This window comes from Tinamus guttatus, unplaced genomic scaffold, assembly GCF_059628265.1.
Source record: "Tinamus guttatus ecotype Peru unplaced genomic scaffold, ASM5962826v1 Tinamus_guttatus_pri_ptg000211l, whole genome shotgun sequence".
Lineage (NCBI taxonomy): Eukaryota > Metazoa > Chordata > Aves > Tinamiformes > Tinamidae > Tinamus > Tinamus guttatus.
Genome location: NW_028288745.1, coordinates 7182969 through 7203489, shown reverse-complemented (window position 1 = coordinate 7203489; position 20521 = coordinate 7182969). Strand labels below are relative to the sequence as shown.

The window sequence follows — 20521 nt, the reverse complement described above, 5'->3', positions numbered from 1 at the left end:
GTGTTGTTCAGCAATAAGTTACCACAGCATGTTTAATAAACCTGAACCTACACAAATACTACACACACAAATAAGTGAATATAAGGCTTGTAAATTTGTCATGGAAAATGATGTGTTAAAACTAGAACATGCAGCCTCACTCAAAACCTAAGCCATGCTAATGAGAGCTTCTAACTACTACAGTTTCACACATATGACTAGCAGGTTATTTGTATTAAAATAAAAGCAAAACAGAAGTATCCAATTCAGCAGCAGTACAGCTGGCTACGAGAAGCCCCAAAGTTCATATATCTGTGAGAACTTTCCCCTTCTGCCTTAGATCTTCCATAATTTGGATCATTTATCCCCACAACTACCCTAGCTGGTTACACCCACTTCTACCAGGGTTCACTTAGGTTAAACATGGAAAACAACACAGTAGTTTTGTTAAAGCAGGTTTATAAAGTCAGTCTTACTTAAGCAGAAGAGGGAAAAAAAAAAAAAAAAAAAGAGAGAACCAGCCACTTCTCAATAGTATGCATTGCTTAGCCAAGCAGCTTCACCAAGCAGCTGAGAGCAAGGAGCAGAGCACGGCCGGGCACTCTTCCTTGCTGTTCACTGGGCTAGTCAAAATAGCAGCAGATCATCTCCATAGCAATCAAAACATTACAATTGCAATAAGGTCAGTAAGGCTTTCCTGTAAAGCACAACTTCAGTCCTTCACCTCCAGCTTGCTCAAAAAAAGACATCTTCAAAAAAAGTTCTTGAGCAATTCACAACAGAACTGTTTGCTATTTTAATCAGTCAGCACAAAGTTACAACAGTTTGTACAACAGTTTAATGTCGCACCTGCCTTTAGCTTGCGTCTAGAAAGAGCAGCAAAAGCAGGAAATTGCCTCCATGTTTAACCCTCTTGAAAAACAGAAACAGAAATAAACATAGCCGCAGGACTTGAAGGGGGAAGGCTTTTTTTTAAAGCTTTTTTTTTTTTTTTTTTTTTTTTAAAGTTGTATTCTCTCGCTTCTCCTATCCTATTTATAAAGACCTTATGGTTAATAAAAATCTTTTAAGTCTTAAATTATTTTTGAAACACCTGAAAAAAAACACATTTGTGTAGATTTTTTTTGTCAGTTTGTTAAATATTCTTTTAATATTATTTTAATGCTTTATTCCTCTATATAAGATGCATGCCTCAGATGTTCACTCCTTTACAACATGCATAAGCTTTTTGTTTAAAGAGTGCTGTCAGATTGCTGGTATCATCCAGCTGTGACAGTTATCATCTAGATAATGAACACTTAATAACTGCTTTCAAACTGGGTAATAGCATGTGAAGTTGCATTTTCAGGAATAAAAATTTAGAAGGTTGAAACAAAGCTTACCTTTAATTTCTTATTTAGCTTACAGCAATATCTGTACAACATTGCCAAATTCAGAGGTCCAAAATCTCCATAGAAACTACGAAAAAAAAAAAAAGAGAACACCATTGTTATTTATACAGAAGAGCTGAGCAAATTGCAACAAGCATTGTAGTGATAGCTAAAGCTACCTGCAACATATATGGTGCACCAGATAAGTCCTCTGAGAAAGACAGCAATACATCCTACTTGAAAGGATTTGTAGCTTCAGTATCTACTTTTTCATTAAACACATATGGTTTAAACAGATTCTTTTTCTTCACCCCAGAAAAACCAATCTAGTTTTAGCTAAGATTAGAGAACAGAGCACTTCAAGACATCATCTATTTCCTTTTTAGCCTTGACAGCAGCATCCATGTTATGTAGTCATCTTAAGCAGTTACACAGCCTCTATTACTACATACTATGAAGAATAGGCAAAATAGGCTTCATCTACCTCTGCAATTTAGAGGTATTTCTTTTCATCCCATTCTCCATGATTTCACAAGCTTTATGTTACACATAAACTTTATATATTATTAATTTTTTCCCCTTTCCTCCCATTCCACTTATCTCTAGGCTAAATTCTTCTAATTTATCACTTGTTTTCTGCATTTCAGATTATCCTTTTCTCCCTTGTGGATTCCCTTTACTTCTACTACCCTTGAAGTAACTCTACCACCGTCCTTAGGATAAAAGCCACTAGTAGGAATAGATTATATGAGGAAATTACTGCACTGTAGAAGCTACTCAGAAGGATTTACAGTGATCTTCCTCACTAACCCATCATACAGGCACCTTTATAAGCATTAGAAACACACAGTTTATATAAAACATTGAAGAACAGCAGCCATGCTTTAGGATAATTAGATTTTATTACCATTTGTTTGTTAGAAGCACATGATCACAAAGTCATACACTCCTACTGTTCTGCATGATTAATCCCAAAAGTGTAGAAAAAGTACATAAAGATGCCCATCATGGACAATTTCATTTGTAAATACAAATTAAGATAAGCTTAAGTTGTCCTAACATTTTCTTTCTGTCTTGGGCAGGGCTTAAATATATTTTCATCAGTGAAGCCATGAACTAACAGTATATTTCTACCTGTACAGAACTGACAAAATAAAGCTATTCAGTTTGTGTCACTAACCAAGCTACAAATGTCACAATCTTAGACTGCCTATTCCTCCAATATTAAGTATGCAATGCTTCCCCTAATAAGAGGTGGGGTGGGGGGAGGGGGTTTAAAAAGCATAAATGTTTGACACGCTGGTATTTGTTTCTGCTGCCAAAACAATATATTTTTCAGAATCCAACCATAATCAGAAAGAAAAAGCACTTCTGGTCAGCAGAGTTCAGCATTACCTATACACCAAAACACACTGGCAAGTCCCGATTCATGTACACACCGCCACGTGGGCAGAATAAACAGCCATTATCTCTGCTGGTAACAGACTGTGACGCTGTAGGAGAGGAAGAGAAAGACTATTCGTGCAGACAATGAAACAAAAATAATACTGAATTTTTCTACTTAATACCTCTAAGCAGCAGTAAGTTTCAAAGTAAAAGTGTAATGGGGCTATGTGAAACAAGTGCTTTGCAATCCTCCAAATCAGAGTTATCTGAAAAAAACTCAAACCTTTGCGTTTAAGTTAACAAATTCTGATCTACAAACTCATTCACCTTATATCCTTAAAACTAAATACAATTTCTGACATGCTTAAACTGAAGAGTTCTTATTTAATCCACACTTGATATTTTTAGCAGTAAAAGTCCGTTTCTGTACTTTCATTAGAGTTCCTTAATCCCAACTCTGACAGAGGATTTTCTTAAGAACAGAATTTTCACTGAGTTAAAGTAGAAAGATGGGAAATATTGGAGGGGAGAACCAAGTAATCCTCTGCATAAAGACTTACATGGCAAAAGTTAAAGACAAAAACCATAACAGAAATCAATTCTGTTTACCTAACTGCCACCGATTAAAACAACTAGCCATTGTTAGCTTACTTTTTTTCTCTTTTACAGATTAATAAATTCTTTGCCCCTAGATATTCTTCCAAGCATCTGCATGTAATAAAAGACCTATCAAGATGCCTTTGCTGATACTATCTGTCAAGATCTTGAGGCAGTCATTTATGAAGGAGATGGGGACCATAAGGCAGAAGGTGGTAGAAGTTGTATTAATCTGCATTTCATTATACTTTGTTTTAAGATTTTGTACCTAGATGATAGCCTGAAAATTATTCCCCCCTCATATTCTGCAAATTTCCATGTGATATCACATACATACACTAGGAAGTAGGAAAATCCCAGGATACTGTGGATAAATCAGTCTCCTTTGAAAGTATTTTGATAATGCTTCTCAGGAGCGGTAGCAAATATTTGTTGTATCAGTATTTTCCTCGGAACTAATTCCTGACTGACACCCTTCCTATGAGGGCTGACAGCTTCTCACCAGAGGCATTTGCTGAAGTGCATCACAGGAACTATTATTCACCTACTCTGTCATGCAGGCAATTACTCTATAATATTCCGGAGAGTTTAAGGTGAAGGCCTCATCCAGAACCCTTTAAGTCAGTAGTTCTGGTTGTTTTTAACTGCAGCTCCACTAACCACTAAACCTCTATTGCGCTGTGATGCCTCCTAAAGTACCATGTGCCAGCTCAAGCCTTGGGCGTCTCTTTTGAGCTGTAAATCCACATATTATTCAGTATTTGAAAGTCACTGACTCTAGCACAACAGTTAAATGATACACAGCCTCTGAACGTTAAATTAATTATTTGAATGCTGTTGTGGTAAGTGAAGGAGAGTTATAGAGATGTAGTCTTTGAATTGGTAAATTTCATTTTAACATCACTGTCAACCTATTTGTGGCCAACAGGCTGCTACAGATAAATGCACCAAACATAGGCTGAACACATTAAGTTCCACAGAAAGTTTCTGGGTAAGAGCCAAAAGGATAATCCCACAAATTCATTATAACTTAACTCTTCTTGTCAATCATCTTTCTTCCACTATTGGTTCCTAGGTCTGTCCCTCCTTGCCACTACTCAAGTGGGTGAAACAATGTGGGAAGCCCAATACTGCTTCGTCTCTCCTCTAGTCCCAGTAATTCCAGCGACATGTGAATTGTCAGGAGCTTTATCTTGGCTAAGACACAATCCTTAACACTTAATACGACTTAATGATCGCATGCTTCTGCGCAGACTGAGGAAGATACAGTGAACGTAACACTAAAAAGCTATATACTGCTATGTTACTTGCATCTGGAGGCAGAAATAATGCAGAGGCTTTGAATTATGCAAAAAGGAAACAGGTACTCACTCCATTTCCCCTTGCGTGTTCCAAATCCTCCTCAAAACCCTGATTCTTCAAAATCCAAGAATACAGCACAGCTCTGAATACAGCACAGCTCTAATTATAGAGCAAAAAGGCATTCTAAACACTGCATTTTTAATACAATTGTCCTTGAGCCAAGAACAAAGCATTCATGAACAGATTCCCCAGTAAAGAGTTTGCCTACAGAACAACATTCAGAGCACATTAGTAACCTATTCCCTTTGAGTTGGTGGGTGTCCTCTTAACAGAGCCTTATTTTCTTAGAAGGGTTTTTCTATATCATGCTACCTTCCTGCCCAATATAAAAAGGGGGACCTAAAAAAACAGGTGGTTTCTCCTGTTCCTGTACTGGTTTGCTGCAAACAAAAGAAGAAGCTTCAATAATTTTTGCAATTGCTTTCCCCATATGAAGAAGTGGGAACAGATATCCTAAAGCACGCTCTGCATACAAGATTTATTAAATTGTTAGACTAGAGAGAACACCACAGGTGTTAGTGCAGCATACCAGAAGTTTCAAATAGAAAGTTACACCAGTTATCCATGCCCTACATAAGGGCTGACATTCCCAATTCCTCTAAATTTCATAGCAATCTTTTGGTTTAGAGCACATTTAATATCTAAGTGGTAGAACAAAACAAATAAGAGTATTATTCTTTATAATCATCTGAAACAACCAGATATCCAAAGTATATGTATTAGTATATGAAGTTTTGCTACTCAGTATTTAGACAAATGTGGACAGAACGGGGAGAATTTAAGAAAGTTTTCTAAGTTTTTATTATTTTGTAGACTCTAACCCACCAAGCTGTCTTGGTCATCTGATCGTCAAGTTCAGATCTTCAGAAGCTACTGAAGTGAACAAAGAACTCCCTGTACTCCGTGTGAAGTAACAGCTCTGTTTGTTGTAACAAGGCGACTAAGTTTTCTTTTTCCTTTCAAGCAAAACAAGCCAATGAATGACACAGAAGTTAAGGTTTCTTATGCAAGTGCTGTTACTGGATAGCCACAGTTCAGCAAGGAAGCATTTTACTCCAAGCACAAAGACGAATTTACTCTTCTTACAGGAAAGAGATGCTGCTTCCTTGACTATATGCATGCAAGGAATGAAATACTTCCCCATGAGTGAAGGCTTCATGGGGAAGCAATTTGAGGCTTTAAGCAATTGAGAATCTTAGTCTATTGCTTCTTGAACTCAAAAAAAGCAGCTAACATTCTTAAGACCATTGTGAAATGGGCAAGTAACATAGTGTGGTTGAAAAGAACCTCAGCATTTAAGATGGCATATATATACACTAAGGATGTCCCATTAAGTACTTTTACAGCTGTTCACAAGACATCAGAGAGACCAAGTCTGCAAAAAGTGGTTTATACAAGAGATCAAGTCAGAATAGATACGTATAAAAACATCATGATTTATGAAAACTGCCATTATAATTTAATCAAGAGGAGAGATTCCTGTTTCTCATTATTTAAGAGTCTTATTCCTGCATTTAAGCCACCGTACTCAGGGTTGAAAGAACATAAAAAGTTGCTTTGAAAAATATAAGTGACAGCCTATTACAAGTTAACCAGTCAAGTGTAGTATTCCCAACCCAGATCTGTTTACTGAAAGGTGAAACACAAAAGACACTATTCTTAGAGAAGAAAGAGCTTTTTGCTGGTGCCCAACTCATTAACTGAGGTCCTGCCAAGACAAGGTTTGTCTACCTGCCAAATGACGGCCTTCACCAAGATGGATTATTTCTCATCAAGCCCATTTCCCTGAAGTTACCTGCACTACACTACTCTGAAAGATCATATTCACTTCGAAATGGCAAAGCAGACTTCCTCAGGATGGACTGCAGAGAGTTTCAGAAAGAGACTGACATAAGTCTTGCAAAATAGAGCCATCAAAAAGAAAAAGTTGAGCTTACAAATTCAGACTTGGATAAAACCATTCTCATTTTTTTTCCTCCTCTCAACTGAAGAAATTTCATACAAGCTCTTCCTTAGCGTGACAGGTTCAAGGTTAAATTGCAGCACCTTTAATTGAAACAGTGACAGTTCTAGTGGTGAGTTTCTAGTCAGCTAATATTTGAGATGTTCTTAAAATAAAAACAAGAAAGGTTTAAATGCTTTTAAGAAGTGTTAATGTTTAAGTGAGGACAATGTTATGAATTCATTAGAACTGTTGACAACTTCAAGGGAAAATTGGAGGCGAAGTACTCTAGATCATGTGTAATCAATCACACTCTGTGTATAATTCAGCATTAAATCATGTGACAAACTACAAGAGCAAATCAGCATTTGTCAGACCAAAACTTCCAAAACCACCAGCTTTAGCTACAGTGCTTTTGTTTAATGAACAGGGGTACACAAATAATGTAACTCATTAAATCCTCATTATTCTTTAGAGTGAAAAGGGAAATGAGGCAGAGAACAGATTTTAAATAGTGAGCAATCTGATAATATATGATTTATGACCAGTCTAACAACCTACATACTTCATTAGTTTTAACATCATATAGTGCCTCAACAGAAGCAAGTTAATACCTCAGTAAAGTCTGATAAGTTTATGTAACACACTTGATACTTAGAGCTATTGCTAAAGATGGTGCAAAACATAATGAAGTACCTTTCTCTAGTCACTAAAACTATGATCAAAACGGATTTGTCAGTAAATGGTCATGTTAACAAGATTACTTATCTCATAGGTACCAAGATCTTTGGGGTTGAATGGACACCAGCAACAAACATGAGGAAAAGGAAAGGTGGATGCAAACAACATTTTCCTAAGAACCAGGAAACTCACAATTTATTCCTCATTTTGCCACTAGCCTTCTGACTTCAGATAGATATTAACAAAGATGCTGCTATCAACACCAACTTTTACTTCCCTAAGGCAAGAAACTTTACTGGAAATAGAGAGAGGAGAAAAGTCAGGCATTATATCAGTATGCTATGAGGGAAAAGGTTAGAACTCTTCAGGAGAGTTAGTGAGGTTATTCCTTGCACTACGTTCAAGTGCAATACGCTCTCATACCGCCCGACAACTGTCCTAAGTGTCTACTTCATGATTTGGAGATGTATTTTAGCTTCAGAGTACGTAAGAAAGTACTAATAGTGTTTCAAACACAGGATGACACCTAATCAAAAAAATAGTTCAAATACGTAATTCTTTTTATTGATAGTTCCTAACCTGTCTGAGGTTCTAAGGTCTTCAGAAGTGTCCTAGAAGCACTTCTTTTCATTAACTCACAAGTATCTATGGTGCCATGGTTACATTTTAGCATGTAGTTTTCTTTATACAATTTTAATAACTACAAATCTCTTTAGTGACTTTTTTGGATACACCCCACCCTCTCCACACCAGTTACAACCCCCGGCTATTACAACCATCTGTATCTAATCACATACACACCCTGCCTGGAAAGGAACAGGTTGCTCTCACACACTCTGCCCCATAAGTTCAAGTCCCATGCATGGGTTTGGGGTTTTCTGTTTGTTTATTTTTTGTTTTTGCCCCTTATAGAAGCATATTAAGGATTAGAATCAAAATACCAGGCATAACATGAAAGTCTTATGAGATAAGAGGTCAAATTTTCTCTCATTAAAAAAAAGGGAAGAATATTCAAATAAGAGAAAACTCAGTTGGACAAGACTCTGGGCAATCTGATTAAACATTAAAGTCAGCCTTGCCTTAGGGTGAACTCCAGAAGTCCCTTCCATACTGAATTATTCTATGATAATTACAGAACTCATTCTTAACCCTAACAGTGACATATGAAAAAACAATCTGCATATGGATCACCAAAAATATCTCAACAGCTGAAAAAATTAAGACTTAGAAATGTCTATAGAAAAAGACTAAACACTAAAACCTTAAGGTTTGCCCTGGAAGTAACCTAGGAACCAAGAAAGATTGCTTTCCACCCTAACAAAAGCAGTATTCAAAACAAACACACAAAAAGCCAACCCTTGGATAAGACAGGAGCTGTGTTTATAGCTAAGTTATCAGCTTCCCTGCCAGTTTAAACTAGTATGTCAGACTACGAACTGCAGCAAGTGAGGACTGGATATTTGGTGGGTTTTGCTTTGTGCCAAGGCAGCCCAGAACTATTAACTTTCCTCCAACTTTTGCTTTCCACCAAAGCCCTAAGCTATGATGAGGAAATCTGTGCATGGCTGATCCTCTGGATGTTTAATGCCATTTTACAACCTACAGCCTAAAGTTTATAGCCCTACTTTACTGCAAGCAATTTTGTGCTCAAAACTTCTGGTTTTAAGTTCAGATCATATACATAAAAACAGATAATCTGACAACAGCGATCTAATTAAGATATTAGAACATGACAACTTGAGAGAAAAATACTTTTGACTAACAAGCTTAAGAGAAACACTCGCATGTCCCATCATTAAATGTCGGCAGAAATAAGCATACTTAAGCAGGGTGATTTCCTTCCAGTGTACTTACCTCATGTCCCTTAGTACTAGTCAAACTATACTCCCTCCTATTAACCTTTCATTGCTGTTAGGATGTTCCAAAGACACAAACACTTTATTTCAGCATTAGCACTCTTCCTGCTTTTTCTAAAGCCACAGGACCAATCGGAAACACTCTCTCAAAAATCTTCTGAAGTCTTAAAAACGAAAGCAAATCTGAGCTTTGCAGAATGCAGAGAAGCATATGAAAGGTGATTTCTTTTTAGACGCACTGTCCTGTATAGAAAGTATAAAGCTACAGCTTAATTTCAAACGCCAGCCCTCTCTTAAGGCTACTCACATCTTTTCGGGGGCGTCCTACACAGATGCTCCCCACTTCATACACAAGTCCTGCAAAGCTCGGATAACCTCACCCGGGGTGGGGAGCGGTTATTTAACCCCTCTTGACTTTATTTTTTTTTAATCCTGTCAAAACTGCTGCCCCCACATTACAGAGACGGCCGCGCCGGCCGGCGGGGAGCGCGGGAGGCTCCGCGGGGCATCAGGCGGGGAAGGCGACGCGCGCGGGACAGCGCGGCACTTACTTCTCATAGACCAGCTCCTCGTCCGTGCAGAAGTAGTGCGTGTTCACCGTGTTTTTGGGCTTGTTTCGCAAGGTGGCAAAATACAGGCGATCTGCAAGAGAGCCGGGCAGGCGCCGTGAGGGCTCCGCTCGCCCCACGGCGGCGCCGCGGGAGGCTGTAGGGGGGCTCTGGCTGCGGGCAAAGCTACAGGTGCCGGCGCCGCTGCCAACGGAGAGGCGTGCGAGGAGGAAGGGGCCGCGCGGAAGCGCCGGGCCGAGGAAAGCGAAGCGGCCCGGGGCGAGCGAGGCCGGTGCGCAACGCGAGGCCGGCCCGGGGGGACGGGAAAGGAGCCGGCAGCGCCCGGGAGGCGGCAGCCCCGCGGGCGGGAGGGTTCCGCGCCGCTCTCACCTTTCAGGAGCTCCGAGGCTCCCCCCAGCACTTCGGCGGCGCCCGGCGCCGGCTCCATCTTAAAGAGGGCGCGGAGCGGCGAGGCGCGGGCCGGCTCGGCGCTCATGGTGCCCGCGAGCGGCGGCCGCCCCTCTAGGGCATCCCCGCGGGGGCCGCCCGCCGGGGGCCGCGCTGCTGCCCGCGCCGCCACCGCCGCATGGGACCGACGGCGCCGAGCGGCGGGAGAGCGGCCGAGCGCCCGCGGGGACCTGCGCTCCGCCCCAGCCCGGAGCCGCCCCTGGGCGCTTAAAGCGGCAGCGGGCGGTTACCAGGCGCCCCGCGGCGCTCCGGCAACCACGTTACGGCCGCTTTGTTACACCCGGCCCGCGGCCGCCGCCTCCCTCCGCGGCTCCGCCCTCCGCCTCGCCACGGGGCGGCCCGGAGCTGCCGGGCAGCGCCCCAGCGCCCGCCGCCCCCATCGCGGGCTGCTGCCGCCGCGGGGCGGCCCGGGCGGAGCCGGTGGGGCTCAGGCGCCCTCATGGCGGGAGCGCGAAGGCAGCTCGCGCCGCACCCTCCCGCCTTGAAATGCGGCGGCCGGGGGTCCCGCGGCGGCTCCGCACCGCCCTGCGGACTGATGGACGTCTCGCCCCGCCAATCCCGAGCGGCCTTGCATCCCGCTGGCCAATGAGCGGGCGGCGCTCGGTCCGGGGGTGGCAGCCGTTGGGGTCCGTGAGGCGAGGGGAGCCCGAGCGAGTCCGGTGAAAGGAAGGGCGAGAGCGCCATTCCCGCCTCCAGTGCGGGCCTCCCCTCCGGCGCCTCCCGGCGCCGCCCTGTGGCCGCTCTCCTCAGCCCCCAGCTCCGGCCCGTGCGGCGGCGCGTTCCCGCCCGCGCTGCTTAGGCATTAGCGAAAGCAGCCAAGTATGGGGCTGCGCGGTTAAAAACACGAAAGTTTTTAAGCCACGGCGAGCGCAAGACATTAACGTTCTTGCACCCAAAAGCGCCTTGGTTTGGGCCGCGGGCTCCTTAGAAAAGTTACTCGGGATGAGACTCGGAGGCAGGCTCGAAGGCTGAAGCGGCGCTGCCCGACACTGCTCGAAGCTGCCCGTTTTACAGAGTGAAACACACAGACCTGGCGGTCGGGAAGGCGAGCAGGCTGCTGCCAAAGCGCTGCCAGCTTTAGAGGGGTTAGAAATACCGCTCTTTCCTTCCCCCCGTAGGATAGCATTAGTGCCGCACAGAGCAGCCTGGCCCGTTTTCACAACTGAAGAAGCAAAAGGTAACGGAGAAGAGGTACTGCCATGAGAAGAAAAAAGGTGCTGTTCTTTCCCACAGGGAAAAAAAAAAAAAAAAAAAAGAAACGCCTTAAAAGAAAGACATGGTGATAAAAAATAATACACAGCTGTGAGGTCCACATTGTTGCCGTGTTTTCACAGCATGAACCTGCCCTGACCGCAAGTTCATTTAATGAATTACAGGGTTCTGCTGGTGAGGTGCTCAGTAGAAACTGGAAACAGTGTCTTAAGTACGAGATAGCCTGGAAAGGCTTACAAGTACACTTAGGCTGGGGTACCAGACAATGGAATTCTCTCTAGTGCATTTATTGGTATTTTTAACTGCTTTTTCTACATTAGTTTCAATAATTTGTATCTACAATCTTATGTTTTCTCTTTTTCCTTTTTCCATAGCTCCAGATGTAATATATTTCTCGTCAGGTCTTTGAGGTTAGGTAAGGACTCTCTGTGGACTCTATTCCATGTAAGATGCTTGCAAGACTGAATTTTCTGCAATAGTAAATGAAATAAGGGTTGTTTAAGGCTATTTTCTTTACATGGAAATCAATGATTTTTTGGAAAAAAAGAAGTTTTTGCCTACATTGTGCTCTACTCTTTTCACTTGCATTCAACTCCTAATTAAATAAAGCACTCCATTCTTGTATAAAAGCAACACTGAAGTAGAAATTCTTCAGGGATGACATACTGTGTATAGCGTCTTAACACTACTATTTTTACTCAAACTTCCATTACAGGCCAACCTTACACAAATTTTTATATGGAGTCTGTGTGAGCCTATGTGTGGCTTTAGCTAAGGTATCTCAGGCAACAGAAGCAGGATAGTGGGCTATCCAGTGCCAAGGATCCTTCAATACCACACTTCTTTTAAAGCCCATCCTTTGCAAGTCTGTCTCACGAGGTGCATCGAGGAGGCAAACATGACTAGAAACTGAAGTCTCACTGTCAGCCCTCCATTTCAGATTGCTTACGTACCTTTGATAACATTATAAATAGTTTTATTTGCCCCTTAGTTCTCATTAGTCGCAATTAGAGCCTTTGCAAGCACAGAAAATAACCTCCTTCTTCCCAGTAAAAATATCTACTGCATATGCTTTATCAGTTCTGGTATTGTTTCTTATAGCTTTTAATAAGATTGATCTGGCAAATTTCACTGTATAAAATGCTAGCTTTAATATAGATACTTTTGCCTCATATACTTTTACAATATTTTATTACAATAAATTCTAATTGCTGGTTTTAACATTTTGGGTTATATTAAATGCTTAGGCTACAGTGACATCTTGTGGCTTTTTAACTTTTGAACTTTAATCTTGTACTCCTGTTGCATCATTTTAAGACAATATCCTTATTAATAATTATGACTTTCTGAGGCCAACTTTGTGTTAAACTTTTATTAGTTCTTAGTGTTTATTCAACCAATTTTTAAAGCATGACTTTAGATATTTTGGAATCCTATGGCTTGGATGAACACTGATTTGTATAGAACATTCAGTATGGATGATGAATCCATAGATATTTCAAGTTATTGCTAAATGATACCAAGATAATCTCTTAAATCATCATGGGCATATTATTTTCTTAAAAATATAAATTAAATTCTTATTAGAGTGCATTAGAGTCAAAGAATCTTGAGACACTTCTACAACCATCAAGGGATAATTCCTAATTGAATTTTCTCCAGTGAAATAAGTAATAGCTTGATTTTGAAGCTGTGGAAAATAAAACAGACTAATAATGCTGTTTTTTTTTTTACTGCTGCTGTGAAAAAGGAGTGTCTACATTAGCACTGAAGATCCTACTTAGTAGCCCTTTTTTTTTTGCACTGCTGATCTGTTTCTGACATAAAAATATTCCTTAAAAACATGTATTTTACATGTTACCTAAGACAATGTGTTATACAGCGCCCAACTGGAATCTGTTATCCTACAAGCCGAAGGCAAAGGTGTTACATATAAGAAGTTACTGACCTTAAACAAAAGTTACTGACCAAAACCAAAAGCCAAAAATAACCCCACACAACTCCACCATCACAAAAAATGGGAGAAAAAAAAATCTTTTGATTTCTAAACACGAGTTGAGTCTGGGCAAGAACTGCAGTCTGACGTTTTAATCTTCTTTGATATCCAAGCCTAAGAGCTCAAGGCTGTGTTTTCTGAGGGCTTTGTTCCCGCTCTGTGTGGGCCTTATATAAGTTTAAGTGAATATACATGCCCACAAGTAGGTTTATATATATATATAAAATATATATATATATATATAGATCTTAGTGCTGGTCATGAGAACATAATTTAGACATCTAACACTGGAAAACTTTGTCAATAATCTGAAAATAAGTGCAAAACAAATCTGTTTATGCATTTTATTTGACAATGGTACAAATTAACTTTACCAGCATAATAAAAACTTGTTCTATTAATTCCTTGACAGATACAGAAAAGCAACCCTTTCCCCCCATCCCCGCAAAGAAAATCCACCCCAAATAAACAACCCAGGACTAAGATTTGGCTGAGATGACAATTCATGCCACATTTTTAAAGCAGGTAAACAACATCTGTGAGTCTTCACAATTTTAGTTGGTACTGCACAGAACAGAAATTACAGAAGTCCAGTAAGTAAATGAAAGGCAATAAGCTACCACTAGGAAATTTGCATTTCTGAAAAGACCGTAGATCTATTTGTATACTACTTATGATTACACCACAATAATTAAATCTAGTTTTCACTATCACAACAAAATTTAGCAGCTTTTACACTACTATGTTAAGTTTTTGACCCTTAAGTCTTACAATAGTACTAGGAAGACTTCACTGAATGTAAAACAAATCCTCCAATACTGAAAAAAAACAAGGCAAGGCAAAATAGCCCCTCTTCTCACCAAGTTAAAGACTCTATAGCCAGAATCAGCCCAGCTGTAAAGAACTTCATACATTTTTCACATAGCCTTTTTGTTCAACTAGCCTCTTAAAAAGATAAATACCATTTGTGTACTAGAAATAAGCTGTTACTGATGGCCCACGGATTCCTTTGCTCTGGTATGGAGAATTCATTAAAAGCCAACACTAACATCTTCTGTAGATGCCAGACTTGAATCTACTCTGTGATCCAGCAAAATTACTGCCTTTGGTTTATTTCCTCTCCACATCACAAAACAAATTCTGTAACTGCAATGGAAATGGTCTTTGTCCTGTCTGTATTAGTACAATGTTTCCGGGCTACGCTGAGTCCCAAAAAAAAGGCTATTAATAACTCTGTTTCCTGCTATATATAAGGTCAAAGACTGATAGTAGTTAGGCCCTGACTAATACCACTGTACCTTAAAATACCTCTTATAATGTTTTACCCACTCACTTCATGGCAATTTAAATCCATTCTCATAGCCACCAAAAGCTGAGATGAAAAGAACCATAAAACGCATGAATATTCCATTGAAAGAGAAGTTTTAAAAAAAATAATAGACCTATAATATTACAAAATATACACTCTGGAGTAAATGTAAAACAGCTTGCTCCTACACGGAGTTGTAAACAAGACATTTTTAAAACTGAGGATCTTTCGGGCACATTTTGTAACAACGTACATGCAAAATACCAAAACAAAACTAAATACTAAAGGGAGTGTTAATAAGGAACATGGCACCTATTTGTTTTGGCTGCATATGTAAGAATCATATTTCATGTAGTCATTTTTCTTACATTGCCAGCAACTAGGTTTTACCTTGCAATTGACAAGCATCATTTCAGCAACTCCAGCAAAAAAAAGCTGTATCAAAGAGATCATTATCCGCTACCTTAGTGATTGCACATGTTGTAGGCAACGGTTTTAGGACACAGATTCAGGTGTGCTCCTTTTCTTCTGGCTTGCTTTCATATCAGCTTCAGGAACTTCTCAGAATACAGAATAATATCTTATATACAAACTTCAAAGGGGGTTTGTACAGGGGTCTAGAAGCCTAGCCAGCAGCTTGCTGTAGCCCTGCTATAGGTTCATGGGGAATGGGGAGAGAGGCAAGGAGGGGAAAAGGAAGCAGATGTCTCAACATGCAAATATCAAAAATATGCCCAGACATCATATCGCTAGATACGTATATTACAAAAAAAATATACATATGTGTATAAGAAAGGTAAATCAAAGCTCCTGCTGATGGGTAGGAGTGCATTTTTGTGTGCAAGTTTCTGAAGAGCTGGCCTGTAATTAACTGTAAAAAGCTTCTTGAGTTTTTAAGGAATGAGGATGATTTTATTACACCTAAACACTAGCATATAGTCTTTACAGAATTAGTAAGGAAGGAGCAAATGCATCAAAAAATGGGGAAAAAAAAAAAAAACACAGAGACTATGAATATGGATGACCAAAATGCAGTAATCTACACTTATCTCCTTGCACGTAGTACAATTCACAGAGTATTGTTTAACATCTGCCTTCTTAAGCAGATGAGCTTACATTTTATTTTTGTGATTGGCATAATTAGGAAAACCAAACTGAGAAATCATAATATTAGAATATTTTAAGGGCATGCCATCATAAATATTAACCAGCTTGTTTACACAGTAAGATCTCTGCAACAAATGCTCTGCTCTGTGCCACATTCCAGAATAGCCACTGTTAGTGTCTTTTTCTAAATTTCTTATATCAACAGGTTTTACAAACACTCCTGAAGACTTTCCAGTATTCTTTGCTACTAAAAAATTCATGGCAATATCATCACAATTCTGAGTTTCATCTATTAAGGCATAAACGGCTTCTGGCTGTTTCTGGAAGTCCTCCAGGTAGCCACTGTGGAAAAACGCTGCGCCAATGAGAACCATAGAGTACTGGTCTCCCTTTCCAGACCCAGGGCTCTGCAACTCAAAGCTGCCGTACGTGTATACACCCGAAGGAGTAGAAATGTGCTTTCTAGGAACAAATCCCACTATCTGCTCTGGAAATTGCTGAAAGAAAAAACAAATGATCAAAACAATCAAATGGCTTCCTGAGAAAGACATCTGCCTTTCCCCCCCCCCCCCCCCCCCCGAAGTGACAAAAGCACAAAATCATGGCCAAGAAAGAAGCAGAGAGTAAAACTGCCAACCCATGCTCCTTTTGTCTGCGTAAGAGTTGCACTTTCAACACAGGTGTACAAAACAGCTACCATAATGCTTTGTTCCTCTTGATGTAGCGCTAAGAAACATCTACCCAAAATATGAAGCTGTAAATTTGGTACTCAAAATAAGTCTACAGACGATCTTTAATAGGCAGAGAGAGACAGAAAAAATGTTTTGCAGCCTACTAATTGATTTAAATACATTCAGTAGTCAACAGCTTCAGTGTTCAGGTGTAAGAATTTGAAGAACAATTTGAAAGATTACAGATAAAACTTTCACTGAAGAAAACTTCTGCAATTTTTACTATTTAATGCTTCATCTTAGTATTCAACTTTACAATTAGAACACCAATAGCACTACACTTCAAAACCAATGTTATGATACTGCATTGCTTTTTAGAATTATAACCATTCATCTCAATTATATCTTGTAAACATTACCTGCGAAGGTTAAAAAAAAAAAATTACCTGCCAAACAGAGAAGGCAAAAGCAAGGTCATGGGCACTGACTAGTGTATCATCATCCATCATTAAAACAGCTGGAGAAAGGAAGGAGGGAAGGAAAAGAAGTACTTGTCAGACAGCAAATATCCAAGTCCATAATGCAGTACGTTGCTTGACAGGTTAGCTGGAAACTTCTATAACCATTAGGCTGAACTGCAGAACTGAATCATCATTCCTTGAAAGTAGACTGAGAAAACATACTTAGATATCGAAGTTAAAGCAGGTTTCAGTTTTGTGATAACCGAAACCAAATGCAAATTTTAGAGTACTTGCCATGCTATAACGAACTCATCTCAGGATGTTCTGATCATGTACAGTATAGTTGGCAACTGTGTGATGGAAAACTGGGGTGGAGGGATGCCTGGCAAAGAAACTTAAAATTTCACTAACTTAAGCCAGCCTACAATCTTTTTTTTTAACCAAATTAAATCGAAATTTACACACTAACTTTGTGTTGAATAGAACTACAATAAAAAAATCAGATACCATTCTTTAGTGTTTGAGATTAGTTATACATAAGGATTTTCAGTATCAGATCTTACAAGATCTATTTATACTATTTACAAGACAATACAATTAACTACATCAGAAAGCACCTTTGCCCTAGATTTTTGGGCAAAAGATTCTGTCAGGTAAGGGAGAAGGGAAGCTATTCTTAGATCAGAATTCCAAGTGTGGACAGAATTTTAAGTTTATGGTCTGCATAATCATATTGAGAGCAACAAAACATTGGGAGAGTTGAAGTTTCTACTGTTCCCCTAGAAGCCCTGGGTTGAGTGGCATTGTGTGTTAAGTAGAAGGCACTGACATGGAAGCTTTACTGTCACTCAGCAGATTTAAGGCCAAGTTTGTAATACCTGCAGGTTTTGTCACTTGAAACAAACAGCACTCATTGCTGTGCTTCTCCTGGACAAAGCTTAGGAAGAATATTTACATGTACAGCCCAAAGACTGGAGAAAATAACTCCTGACAGGATTTCAGTTAGTTCAGTTAGAAAGCCAAACACCCAGAGAAGGGAATCTGTCTGGGAAGCAGGACATTCTTGTGAACCTTGTCCAAAAGTTCACGGACTAAATCAAATCTTTATAAAATTAGGACAGCAACTGGACACATACATGGAGATTTAATTTCAGCTCACAGTACAAGGTGAAAAGCGGCTGAACTCCTTATGTTCTGCATAAAGTGGCCATGGCTGCAAAGGTCCAGGAAATATATTCAAGAGTCCTCTTTCCTTCCATATCCTTTATTGTCAGTCTATAGTCACCTGCTGGGTGCTATACATTTAGAGTCTGTTACCATAACAAAGGTTTCTTTTACATATATATATATACACACACACACACACACACATATATATACATATATATATATATATATGTATATATAAGTTGAGTATCTGTTGGGCCCCTTGAATCTACTTACTTATGTTTTTTTACCCCATAATATAACTCAAAGCATCCCTCTTTTAGTACACAGACTTCAAGTGCGAAAATGCTAGTAGCAACATGAGCTGTTCGTTACCTTTTGTTTCCAGCTCAGGAAAATTCTGGAGTCGGTTCCTCATGCGATTTACTGTTTGAACTTTAAAGACAACCGGGACGGGATGAGGCCCCAGGGAATTCCACGTGTCCTCTGGTATCTTCTCACCAACGTTGTTCCAGACAACAATTACCTTGTGCAGATGGGGAATGGCTTGGTAGTGATTTAACAGTTTTAGCAGCAAGTCAGTCCTGTTGTAAGTCTGCATAATGAGAGTAAATGCATCCAAGGCAGGCTGACTCGGGGCTTTTGGCTCCCTTCTCAAATTGGGCATTTTGTCATCTTTGATACTGGGAAGCAAAGCTGTCAAAGCACCCGCTACGAGAAGCAAGACGATGATCACCACAGAAGTGAAGCGAAGCAGGCGGATTCCCATAACTCTCCCTGGAAGCTTACAGAAGTGAAAATACCTTAACAAGAGAAGATGAAAAAATATTGGTCCCATGTATATTTACTCTTCCTCAAAACACCCACTGTATTAAGCAGACTTCAAGTAAATGAGTGAATAAATAAGGAGGATATTAGGACTTGGGCCAGTTACTATCAGCTATCAAGAGAGATACTTCTGGTACTTCGTTTCTAGAGTTCATTTGATTTTCACATCCAGAACTACTTTGATTAACTTTGAATTTCACTGTTCTATAAAAATAAATTTAGAGTTATCCTTTAATTCTAAATTGTGTCTTTTTTTCCATTTTCTCAATACTGCATTTTTAACTAAACATTCATGTCTCTCACCAAACCCCTTTTGCTGAAATTAGAAAACAAAATTGTACAGAGCCTAACTTCAGTATTTTCAGCATTGCAGAGCTCTGCTTTAGCACAAGCTTTGTTTCTGCTCTAAAAACAAGAGAGAGACACGGTTGCTCTCTTCTCAAGAGCTGTGGCAGAAGAGAGGCAGTAAAATGCTTCTACTCTTTTCTACTGCTCAGGCTCCATACACAGAAGGAAAAAAATCCATCATTGGTTTGTTGGACATTTTGTCTACAATTTTTGTATCTGCTTGCTGATGCCTACTGAATGTGGAAAATACTATCCTGATAAATGCTATAACATGATGCTAGGGGCTATCTATCAGCTAACTCAGCAACAGTCTCAGCACAAAGAGGGAGGCTTTGGATCCTCACAGTTTTGGGCCTGAGTAGGGGCCATCACAAAGGCAACGCTGGCAGCTGTGACTCTTCCAAGTAGCATTACCAGTTCTTCAGAGCCTCATAAATTGTAAACTTAGCAGCATCCAGCAGCTTAGTTTTCTCCTCAAATGATGCATCATGTGCATTTGTTCCTCAGCGTTTCTCCCAAGATTGGTATGAATCAGACACAAGATCAAAATTCTAAGCTTACTCATCAACAAATATTATTCATGCCACTCCATAACTGCATTTTAGGATTTCAGTAGGAAACACTGCTTAAATCAAGTGATCCAGGCCAGTCTCATTAATCAAAATTCTTGAGCGAGTGTTTGAGTTTTTCATGGCAGTTTTGATTATTCACAGTGCATATACCATGCTTGAAAATATGAATGTAAATCATTTTAGTCTAAAAGGCCTCAGCTTACCTCATTGTTGCCAGGCACGATTGCTTTTCCTTGCAGTTGTTGGTGATATTTTGATCTGTTGGAAATCAAACGGACTTTATTATTGAAGATCGACAGTCATCAAGCAGGGTACCCACCAGCCCCTTGCAGATACCCATCCTTCTCAGTCCCTGGCAGACATATGTGCCCTTGGCAGTTATCCCCTCCTGCTCCCTCTTGCCCCGTTGAATAATTGCCTCTGTCTTTCAATGAACTCTCCAGAAATAGGCTATTAAAGTAGTCTGTTATTTCTCACTAAATTGCTGGTTTGTATTTTTCCGTGTTCCATCATTATGGCCAACTACTGAGACAAGCAGGTCTCCAGAACCTCAATCCAACTGCCCTAGGCATCACTAAAATACATATCTGGCCATCAGAGCCAAGCAAGTAGTCTCAATAACAATTCCTTCCCCTTCAAACTCTCCATCGACCAAGTTTTC

General features: G+C 40.1%; 2 protein-coding genes across 4 annotated transcripts in view; both read right to left on the bottom strand.

The window, feature by feature from the left end:
- The window catches only part of CDC14A (cell division cycle 14A), a 43070-nt gene extending 32842 nt beyond the window's left edge, over positions 1–10228 (bottom strand). For 2 of the 3 annotated variants that reach the window (XM_088524479.1, XM_088524481.1), the window contains exons 1-3: positions 10112–10228; positions 9725–9815; positions 1362–1437 (exon numbers count right to left, since the gene is read on the bottom strand). In XM_088524479.1, the coding sequence (XP_088380605.1) occupies positions 1362–1437; positions 9725–9815; positions 10112–10217 (273 nt within the window). In that variant the 5' untranslated portion in view covers positions 10218–10228. Of the gene's footprint in view, positions 1–1361; positions 1438–5519; positions 5538–9724; positions 9816–10111 lie in introns of those variants that run through there. The other variant, XM_088524480.1, reaches the window with a different exon arrangement.
- A 5289-nt stretch (positions 10229–15517) lies between these two features.
- On the bottom strand, positions 15518–20091 carry EXTL2 (exostosin like glycosyltransferase 2). The gene is made up of 4 exons (XM_010213716.2): positions 20064–20091; positions 18488–18915; positions 16931–17001; positions 15518–16310 (listed from the first exon to the last, which is right to left on the bottom strand). The coding sequence occupies exons 1-4, from the start codon at positions 20066–20068 to the stop codon at positions 15819–15821; spliced, it is 996 nt and encodes a 331-aa protein (XP_010212018.2). The 5' UTR covers positions 20069–20091; the 3' UTR covers positions 15518–15818.
- Positions 20092–20521: the final 430 nt, after the last annotated feature.